Source organism: Panicum virgatum, chromosome 3K (assembly GCF_016808335.1).
Source record: "Panicum virgatum strain AP13 chromosome 3K, P.virgatum_v5, whole genome shotgun sequence".
Classification (NCBI taxonomy): Eukaryota; Viridiplantae; Streptophyta; class Magnoliopsida; order Poales; family Poaceae; genus Panicum; species Panicum virgatum.
Genome location: NC_053138.1, coordinates 26268780 through 26279992, shown reverse-complemented (window position 1 = coordinate 26279992; position 11213 = coordinate 26268780). Strand labels below are relative to the sequence as shown.

Here is an 11213-nt window from a genome sequence, read left to right as displayed (position 1 = left end):
TGCTGCTGCCACTGGCGGTGAGCAGCGAGCTGCGAGCACCTTCGTACTAGCACACGAGTTAACAGCGCTCAGCAATCCGTGATCAGTGGCTAGTAGTTGTCAGTAAATTATTGGTACTCTAGCACTGCAAGGTGAAAGAAATCTTATCAGACCGTACTATGAAACTACTCACTCCGTTCCAAAATATAATTATTTATTGATTTTTGCTGATTTCCTTTTGACCATTCGTATTATTTAAAAAATTTATAAAAATATAAAAATAATTATGATATACTTAAAATATATACGATGATAAAACATGTCATAACAAAATAAATAATATTTTCACAAATTTTTTTGAATAAAACAAATGGTCAAATATGAATCGCGGAAATCGATAAATATTTATATTTTAGGACGGAGGGAGTAGAAGAAATTAACCACGGGCATGCACATGGCTAACATTTAAACAAGCAAGCTAAACTGCTAGATTACACATTTAAACAAGCAAGCTAAACTGCTAGGTTACTAGTAGTAGATACACATAAGATTCCCAGCCACAAGGACTCAGGGCAGACAGAGATTAACAGGACGACGACGACGAAGTTGAGAAAACAAACTAGACACCTAGACAGACTGCGCCTCTTCAGGCGTGAGCACTGAACGCAGAGGCGCGCACTCCGGGCGGGCACGCAGCCTCAACAGTCCCCCGCACGCCTCACATGGCGCCATCGACACGGCAAATCATACTGCTACTAGCTACCTAGCTACTGATCACCAGCAGCCGGACGGCGCCCGCACGGCGGCGTCCTGTGGAACGATCAGATGTCAACGGCGATGTCAGCCGCGGGAGCCGGAGCAGGCGCCTCGGCCGGGGTGGCGGCCGCGGCGCCGGCGCCGGCGTGGCCGAGCAGCATGTGGCGCACGCCGCGGGCGTACTCGAGCAGGCGGTCGACGGCGGGGATGGTCTCGCGGACCTCGTCCAGGGCCTCGAAGTCGCGCAGCCAGGCGTGGAAGAGCGGGAACGCGTCGGCGTCCACGAGGCGCACCCCGGTCACCTCCTCGAACACGGCGAGCCAGTAGGAGCCGCAGCCGAGGACGACGTCCAGGAGGCCCACCTCGCCGCCGCCGAAGAAGCGCCGGCCCCTGAACGCGCCGTCGCGGAGCTCCGCCTCGATCAGGGCGAGGTTCTCGTGCACCTGGCGCACCGCCGCCTCCTGGTCCTCCCCCGTCGACGCGAACACCGCGCCCACCGCCGGCCCGAGCTGCATCGATCAGGAACATCAATTGCCCGTACGCGTGTCAGCCATGTCCCATCGCACGCGCAGGCAGACGCCACACCACACCCAACCCAATCGACGCACCTTGTCGTCGGCGAAGTGGCACCAGAAGCGCGCGAGCGCGCGGTCGAAGGCGTCGGCGGGGAGGAGCGGGCGGGTCTCCGGCCAGGCGTCGTCGAGGTACTGGAGGATGATGACGGACTCCGGGAGCGCGCGGCCGCCGTGGACGAGCACGGGCACCTTCTTGTACACGGGGTTGTGGCGCAGCAGCTCGGCGCTCTTGCTCCCGAGGTCCTCCTCCGCGTACTCGAAGTCCAGCCCCTTGAGGCGCAGCGCCAGCTGCACGCGGTGCGTGTAGGAGCTCGCCCACGACCCGAACAGCTTCAGCGGCGCCGCCGCCTGGCTCGCATTCTCGGCCGCCTTCTCCATGGCTCGCCGCTCGCTCCTGCTGGACCCTACCACTCAAGATGGATCAAGATGCTTCCTTTCCTCTTCGAGTGGCAGCTAATAATGGTGGTGGTGTGCTCGGGTTTGCAGTTTGCTGCGTGGCTTGGAGCTCCGGTGGACGGGTTTATATAGAGCCGGGGACGTGAGGCAGGGCCCACGTGGAAGTGGGTCGCACGGGTGGGCCCGAGGTGCCGTGTTAGGCCATGGGAACCCTAGGCGAGGAGTCGTCCGTCCGGGATGGGCCGGGCAGGCTTCCAGGGCACGGCACGCCGGCTCGCCTGTCGCCGTGGACTTCCTACTCCACCGGGGACGTGTGAAACTGTGAACTTGTTGAGCTGCTTTGTTTCCTCGCAGCTCTGGCCGATTTGCTTCTGGATTACCGAGCAGTGGTAGAAAAAGGAAAAGAACACGATAGCCGAGGAGGAGCCCCTCTCGACTTGTTCCCCAATGCTTTGGCTTGCAGAGCAATCCGGCCGGGCTGTACGCCTGTCCTACTTACTACTACTACCAGCCCGTGTGGTAATGAACCCAGATTACTCGTGGCGGGAAGAGTGACGGCAACTGTAATAGACACTGAACACCCAAACAAATCCTGGTTAGTGGAGTAGTACGAGCTGTGCTGATAGCAATCCTGGTCAAAGCACTTGAACAAAATCCCCGGGCCTTGATCCCCGCGCTTGACTAAGGCTGTCCACACCGGGGTTCGGTACCCATCCTGAAGGACCGTATACCGGACGATCGAGCTGCAGTGAGGGACGGTAAACCGTCAGCAATTGTTGCGGACGAGGCAAGATCCCCCAAATCTAGGGGCTTCTCCGTTCGTCCGGCACAAGCCAGCGTGGCACGATGCCTGCCTGTCCGCCGCGCCACCTGAAGGAGGAGAGAGGGAGAGAGGAGGAAAGTGTGCCGCTGCCGGGGTCCACCGGCGACCGCGTCTGCCGCGCACACTGCCGTCCGCGCCCGCCGCCGCCCGCTCACCGCACGGCTGAGGTCCGCGCGACACCGCGACCTGGCGTCCCGCCGGCACCTCCGCGCGACGCCGCGGCCCGGAGTCCCGCCCAAGCTTCGCCGCCGGGGGGGGGGGAGCAGGGGATGTGTAACGTTCTGCCTCCCCGAGGCCGGGTCCGCTTACTTCTTGCAGCTTAACTAGAACACAGATTGCCCTCACAGACCAACACATGTCTTTTCTGCACACTTTGTCCTCACTCGTGCGCACCCGGGAATCAATTCCCGGTCGGTGACCCATCCCCAAATTGCTCCGGGCCAAGCACGCTTAACCTCGGAGTTCTTTGGAGACCGGCTTCCGAAAAAGAAGTTGCAACTTGTTGGTATCAGTATCCTATTAATCCTATTAAGCCCTATGCCGGGGGGTCACATAATCCCCGAGGCCGGACCCGCTTACATCTGGCAGCTTAATGAGAACACAGACTGTCCTCATAGACCAACACATGTCTTTTCTGCACACTTTGTCCTCACTCGTGCGCACCTGGGAATCACTTTCCGGTCGGTCACCCATCCCCAAATTGCTCCGGGCCAAGCACGCTTAACCTCGGAGTTCTTTGGAGACCGGCTTCCGGAAAAGAAGTTACAACTTGTTGATATCACTATCCTATCAATTCTATTAATTCCTAGGCGGGGTGTCACATACTCACCCACTTAAGAGACCGACGTCCCCGTCGGTCAATCCCAAGCCAGGAACGTTCTTTCTTGGTCACGTCTCATACGCCCAGTGCCAACGGCACATGTGCCACGTCCGTGCGTCCAGTGCCAACGGTCCCTGTGCCACGTCCATGCGTCCAGTGCCAACGGCGCATCCCAGATGCCCGCGCACTGACCCGCCACGCGCCCGTCCACATGCCGGTGGCAACTGCGCCCCCACGCGCCCGTGCTCATACCCGCGCACTTACGCCCGTACGTGCCCGTAAAACCGTGAGAGTCGGCTCTGATACCATTTTGTAACGTCCCGCCTCCCTGAGGCCGGGCCCGCTTATATCTGACAGTTTAACTAGGACACGGACTGCCCTCATAGACCAACACATGTCTTTTCTGCACACTTTGTCCTCACTCGTGCGCACCCGGGAATCACTTTCCGGTTGGTCACCCATCCCCAAATTGCTCCGGGCCAAGCACGCTTAACCTCGGAGTTCTTTGGAGACCGGCTTCCGGAAAGAAGTTGCAACTTGTTGGTATTAGTATCCTATTAATCCTATTAAGCCCTAGGCCGGGGTGTCACAGGATGGGGCGGCGCGGCTCGCAGCTCGCCGGCGGGGCAACAGGGTAGGGGGCGCCCGCGGCCCGCGGCGCGCCGACGTGGGAGGCAGGGAGGGCGAGCGCAGGCGGGGGCGGGGCCATGACGTGCGGAGGTAGGACAGGGCGGCGAGGCTTGCTCCTCGGCGATGGCTGTGCGGACGCGAGCTCCAAGGGCAGCTGCGGGACTCGCGGGCGGAAGGGTGGCCGCGAGGAGGGGGGCATCTCGCCGCGCCGCGCCGCGGCCTGGAGGAGCGGCGGCCGCCAGGAGCCACGGCGGCCGTCTCGCCACGCGGTGGCCTCGAGTTGTCCCTCCGCGCCGCGCGCAATGGGGCCGGCAGGGAGGCGAGCAGGGGCCGGCCGCGCACCAGGCCCCAGCGGGACCGCCCGCCACCCGCCTGGCCCCTGCCCGGCTCAAGGCTCCGAACGGGCCCGAGCTGCTAGTGCTGGCGAGGAGCAAGGTTGTGGATGGAGCGGGAAGGGGGCGTCGTGGCCGCGCGGCCGGCGACGATTAAGGTTGTGGATGGAGCTCGGCCGGCGGCGCGCAAATCCGAGCTCGAGCTCGGCCATGGCCTCGGTGCCAGGAGCCGCCGGCGGAGGCCGCCCCGCCGCATCATGGCCTTCGCGCTGCGCCGCACCGCCGAGTATCTGGGAGAAGGGGGAGGGAGGCGCCGCCGCCGGTCCTCTCGCCGCTCGCTCCGGCCGCCGCGCTCTTGCTAGCCACCACGTGCAGGGAGAGAGCAGGGGCGGGGGCCCTGTCGCCGCCGCTGGCCGGCCGGCCTTGTCGCGCATGGATAGCCGTACAGAGCAGGGGAGGGTGAGGAAAGAGGAGTGGAGAGGTAGGAGAGATAAAGTGTCGGTCCCACCTGTCAGTGACTATAGATGGGGTGGGTATAGTAGATTTGAGTAAGAAATATAGATGATCAGGATATGTAGGTTGAGATATAGAGGACGAAGAGCGCGGGAGAAATGTGGATAGAGGATGGAATATTGATGACCGGGACAGAATATTTCTTTTAGATGATAAATTTAGAGTATGATGAGTGCGGATAGTCTAAATCTGTATGTTCATTCACGACCAAACCCGGCAGCGAGGGAGGAGGAATCTTGCGGCGTGAGCTTTGACCGGCTGCACCTGCGTCCATGCACGCAAAGATGCAATGCAGCCCACAATTTTTTTTCCTGCGACTGAGAGGCATGCTGTGTCGAGAACTGAACTGACCGATCGATCAATTCCGTTCTAGCAAGTCTACTGTGAGCGCACAGGCAGCGAGCGTGCGCGTACTAGAGGGGCTCGCGGAATCGCGGCCGCTGTGGGATCGGACGTCGAGCAGAGCAGCCGGGGACAGGGAGGGTGCGAGGCGACCGCCGGATGGAGGAAAGCAACAGTGGCCGTCTGGCCGACCGGCAGGAGGATAGACGGCTCGACCAAAAGCCGCACAGTTCCCATCACTGCGTTCTTACTGTCAGCGCGCGGTACTGCTCGGTACTGCTCGGCCGGCCGCGCGCGGCGCGGGGCGCTTTGCCTTCCCTCGCGTGGCTGGCACGGCACCGGCACCGGCACCGGCACCGGCACGGCGTATCGCGTGCTCGCCCATGCCTCCCGGCCTGCCGACGAGCCACGGAGGAGAGCGTTTCACCGCGGAGCCCGCCGGCGCCGCGCCGAGTTACCGTACGCGGCAGACGGCATCAGCTGTCAGCTGAGGTGAAAGCTCGCCGCGGCTGGAGCCTGGACTGCGCATGGTTGATGGTTCGCTGCTCGTTCCCTTTGTTGGGTTGGAGCGGAATTTGATGGCTCGGCGGCGGGGGGCAAAGCAGGCTCGCGTGACACGTCCTTGTCCGCGCACCAGTGCTTTTTTATCGCTCGGGGAGGCGAGGCTGCTGCAAGCCTAGCTAACGGCTCGAACCGGAGGGCACTCATGCATGCCTCCTGACCTGTGTACCATCTCAACGTGACGTGACGTGCCCTCGTCGACCCCGGCTTGGGTGGACAAAAGATTTTGGTGCCTCGGCAGCGGTAGCCGGAGGGGGGGGGGGGGGGGGGGGGGGGGGGGCTCGCTAATGATGCTGTGGAGGCGCGGGCTCCGCCGACTCGATGCCGCACCGGCGCGGAAACGAACGTCTCGCGGTATTGCCGGCCTCGCCTGTGCTGCGACTGCATGCGAGATGCAGACGCACGCGGAGAGGAGGTATGCGATCGATCGAGACTCGAGAGCACAAGCAGCACGCCGGCGCGCGGCGGCAAAGGGCCGGCGCACGAGGGAAAAAAAAAAGACGGCCGCAGCTCCGTAGCCGTGCCAACTGGGGGAACGGGATCCCACCTGCCTTGCTGGGAGCCGTGGAGCGACGCGAGGAAGACGAGTGCGAGGATTGCTGGGAGCCGTAGTCTATTGCCAAGATCAAAATTCATGATTCAGAGGACCATATATACCTCACTCACAAAGGGTCCGAAAGTCCTCGACTCAATCTAGTACATGCTGCCTTCAGATACCTATATACGAAACATGAGGCCTTATGTGACTCCAACTAATTCTTACTCCAGTGTACATACACATGTACAGGCGTGAGTACGTTACATTGTCTTATGACTACAGACGTACTGTAGTGTATTTTAAGTGTGCAAGTGTTCAATGCACTTCTTCAAAAAGTTTATCGGTTATTCCATCTTTAAACTCGATGTTTTTTTTAATCAAGTTACACTGTGTGTACTGCGCATGGTTTAGCGGCCCACGTAGGTTTTGAATCCACCGGATTGGGCCAGATTTTCTCATTCAAATGTAGAGGCTAATATGTGGGATAAGAATTAAAAATAAATGTAAGTGGCACTGGCTTATTGCGTACTTTGAGATCAAGGGACGCGGGCAAAGGTGATCAGTAAGAGAGATTTGTCTGGATTCCAAAATGTAAATGAATTTATCTCAACTCTGGAACGTTTTCGTTGAATCCATTTGAACCATGATTTTCTAGGATCAATTAAAAAATTGATCCAATATATACATTTTTATTTTCATATTTTCTTTTCAAGAATAGTTACTTTTGATATACTAATTAATCTATCTATCTATCCATACTATAAAGATCGAAAACAATTAAAAACTCTTTTCATCCATATTTGGCCCGTACTCTCACGCCGGACCTACCTCAGGGCCGAAGGAGGTGAGAGGAGGTGGAGACCCATAAAAATAACATGTTGGGAAATATTTCTGCCAAAAAAATATTTTTTTCTCACCATACGGTTTTCATACCCGCCGCCCCCACCCCGCAGAAAAAAAGGCTCGACGACTTTGGCGGACGCGCCGGCGCACGCATCCCGTCCCATTCCAACCCATCGCCGCATCACATGCCGGAGGCAGCCGCGCCGGGCTCCCCAATCTTGGACCTACTGGAGCCGCCGCTGCACATTCTGGGCTTGCTCACCGTCACCTACTCCTGGTCGCGGCACCGCGCCACGCTGATGTTCCACCGACTACTGGCGGCGGAGCGAGCGACGCGCGTTGTTGTTGTCGCTCCGACTGGAGTCTACCGAGGTGGCGAGCCGATGTCGGCCGCGGCGACGAGCTGTTCCCTATCAGCGCTGGTGCTCGTTCGAGCTTCTATCCATGGCCAATGTTATCCCAGCCTCCTTCCATGCCAAATTGCCAATTTCCGCGTCCTGACCACACCTTGACTACTGCCTATTGCGGTGCTACCTTGCCTCGCCTCCACCAACGCCGTCACCATGTCCTGGGCTCGATCCATGGAATCATCATTGATGATGTCACAGAGCGTTTCTGCGCCGAGCTGCTGCGAGACAGCATGCCTAGATGGACTCAAGCGCTCGTTGGTGATAACTTGCATCCCGAGAGCTGTGATTTGAAATTTTCCCCTTTACTGGATCTGAACATTCCATTCGAAATATGAATTTTCGGCCTCAATTCCAACTTGGTGCTCTATTTGCTTGATGTATTCACTCAATTAGGCGCCGAGTCCTGAGATCATGGGTGATTGGGGATCAAATATAATGGAATTGCTGAAAGGACTACATATTGCTTTCGTCAGAGTTTCAGTGGCTCCTCTGATCGGTTGCTAGCCTGAGCAAATCTCTCGCTTACAAACCCTACCTGTCACAAGAAGCTGTCGTCGCTGTCAAATTCCTCGTACTGATGAAATTGCTATCCTTCAGTCACTGCTTCAGTAGATGCGACGGACATAGGGAGAATAATGCTGCGAGGAGAGAGAGGAAAGGTGGATGGTCGTGACATCCCGTCCCAGGGTTTAATAGGATTGATAGGATACTCATACCAACAAGTTGCAATTTTTTTCTGGAAGCCGGTCTCCAAAGAACTCCAAGGTTAAGCGTGTTTGGCCCGTAGCAATTTCGGGATGGGTGACCGACCGGAAAATTATTCCCGGGTGCGCATGAGGGAGGACAAAGTATGCAGAAAAGACATGTGTTGGTCTGTGAGGATAGTCTGTGTCCTAAAAAGCTGACAGATATAAGTGGGCCCGGCCTCGGGGAGGCGGGACATTGCAGAATGGTACCAGAGCCGACTCTCGGGGTTTCACGGGCACGTACGGGCGTAAGTGCGCGGGCATGATGTCCTAAAAAGCTACCAGATATAAATGGGCCCGGACTCGGGGAGGCGGGACATTGCAGAATGGTATCAGAGCCGACTTTTGCGGTTTCACGGGCACGTACGGGCGTAAGTGCACGGGCATGATGTAACAGAACCGTCCAAATTAACTGGCTTAAGTACGCTAACTATCATCTTAATGATTAATGAAGTTACCATGCACTTAAAACAGTGTAATCCGGTCGTCTGTCGGGTTAAGGATCGAAAAACACTGAAAGTCTCGCATGAAGAAGAGCACCGATGATTACAAGCATACAAAAATTCTTAATTTAAATTACAAAGCAGAGCTTTACAAAAATAAGTTTTAAACAAAATTATCAGAATTCAACATGCAACGGAATTTAAATAGAAGTTTAGTTTGGAAACAACGATAACTTCGAAGGCATGAGGATGTCACATCGAGCCCACCGATGTGAATCCTAGTTAACTCCAACATCAGCAATTACACCTGAAAACAAGATAACAATAAATCCTGAGTATACTAATACTCAGCAAGGCTTACCTGACTAGTAGTATATACTTAGCCGACTCCTAAACATGCAAAGCTTTTGGCTCTGGAGTTTATTTTGCTGGAAAGCTACTAATAGTATATTCTTATTTTTAATATTTTAGCTCAGGTTTAATGTACAATATACCAACTAGGTTTGCGTAAACATCTAGAGCAAGCATGGTATATCACATTATATTTTTCAAGCGTATCATAAACATATCTCATCACATTGCCATTCTCATTCCACTTCTTTACTACAATGTGATAGAGAGATCAAGGCTCTCATAACCGCGAGTCACGGCGAATCGATCCGACTTAACCTTGCAAGGTGGACCTAACTCACACGACACATGCAAACCACGCCGGGCCACACACGTCAGCTGTTCCCATCATTACCACGACGTCTGAAATACGCTTGCTAAAACCCAGGTGAAGGGCCCCTCACGTTGAACTCCCGGAGACCCCAGAGGCGACATCCAATCCAACACCCACCATCATCCCACGCCCTGCGTAGCAGGACGGAATTCAAAGTATCGTCGTAAAGCGGTACACAGTTTACCGATTTCGACTACCTCCTACTTTCGGTATGTGGTTAGTACTGTTCAATCCTTGATCAATAGTACCAACAATGGTACGGTCCTCATTTGACACAGGCGGAGGTTTATTTTTCATCCATTCCATACCCATAATCCAATTCCTCTCCGTTCGGTCTCCATTTTTCTTTTCTCACAGATTCATTCTCAAACCACTTTGCCATAAGTAACCGGATCTTAAATCTTGCATCTATGGTTTCATTCAACTCCTAGAAAACTTAATGCACAATTACATAAATAACCATTGAATACTCAAATTAGGGGTTATGCTCCGGGGCTTGCCTGGAAGTAACACCTATGTCAGCGTTAGTTAGATGATACTCACTTGGCGAGCATCTTCCTTTGGTCATGCACATCGGGTACATCCGTCCATCTTCTAGATGCGTCCGCGTCCACCGTTACACCATCTTCTGGCTCGGCTCCAACCTTGCCCTTCAGATCCACGCGTCGCACATCTAGCGTACCTAGGTGAGATGCAACGATGCAAGGGCATGAACTTAAGAAAAACACCACATGGTGCATTTAAAAGGCATACAAAGCAAGCATAAGATCACAATTGCATGGGGCTGATGATGCAATGCAATGCAATGCGACTAAAAAGAAAGACATGACTGGGCAATCATTTATCGAGTAAGCACCACATACACACTCAAAAGGCAAACTGGGTTGGTGCTACAACACGAGAGTTCATTCAATTTGTTTTAGCCTGAAGTGTTTCCTTTCAAAAACCATTAGTAAACCCATTTAGAAAAGTCAAGTTATAAATCAAGAAGGATTAACTATAGATTTTATTTAACTTAACAAGCAAACATAAGCAAGATGAATAAACACAAACCATACTCTGATCCTAAAAGGGTTAACATGATTTACACAGGAACAAGAATTAGCTACTGAAATTAGCATGTAGGAAAGCACCTCTTAGCAGCACACAAAATGAAAACTATATCTAGGAACCAAACAAATGCAACAACTTGACATGCAGCAAGGATCTGATAGCATAGATTAACTCGCATGATAAAATACTGATAAGGAGTGTAAAACAATTTACCAATATTTATTGACAACAAAAAACATTTATTTTTGCCTCAACAAGACATACTGAACAAAAAATAGATTTATAAACATGCACATATCGTATGGACATGAAATTTTTACAGTAAATTAAACATGCAAAGAGTAAGCTACTCCATAAATTTCATGATTTTTGGACATCCAGAACTACAGATATTAATTAAACCAGCTAAAACAAGCGTTACTCATGATTAAATCAATACATCATAAAAACATTAAACAAATAGCAGGTTAAATATTTTTTCTAAGTTCTACATACCAAAACAAAGCTAAACCAACTGGTTTGGCATTTTTAACATTTTCCTACTATTTACTATGCATTTTCAAAATTTGCAACCACTTAAAATATCATATAAACTAGAGCAAAAACTATTTACAACTGATGATCAACATGTAAGGAAAGTTTTAGATCTTAAAACAAGGAATCCAACAAATTTTAGTAGACATTTTTCCGATTTTTCTATGATTTTTAATTGAATTTAGAAGTTCACTG

At 53.3% G+C, this 11213-nt stretch overlaps 1 protein-coding gene across 1 annotated transcript; it reads right to left on the bottom strand.

The window, feature by feature from the left end:
• Positions 1-406: 406 nt before the first annotated feature.
• On the bottom strand, positions 407-1820 carry LOC120698688 (glutathione transferase GST 23-like). Its single transcript, XM_039982404.1, has 2 exons — positions 1344-1820; positions 407-1244 (listed from the first exon to the last, which is right to left on the bottom strand). Exons 1-2 carry the CDS (start codon positions 1686-1688, stop codon positions 801-803), a joined length of 789 nt encoding a protein of 262 aa, XP_039838338.1. The 5' UTR covers positions 1689-1820; the 3' UTR covers positions 407-800.
• Between the last annotated feature and the right edge of the window lie 9393 nt (positions 1821-11213).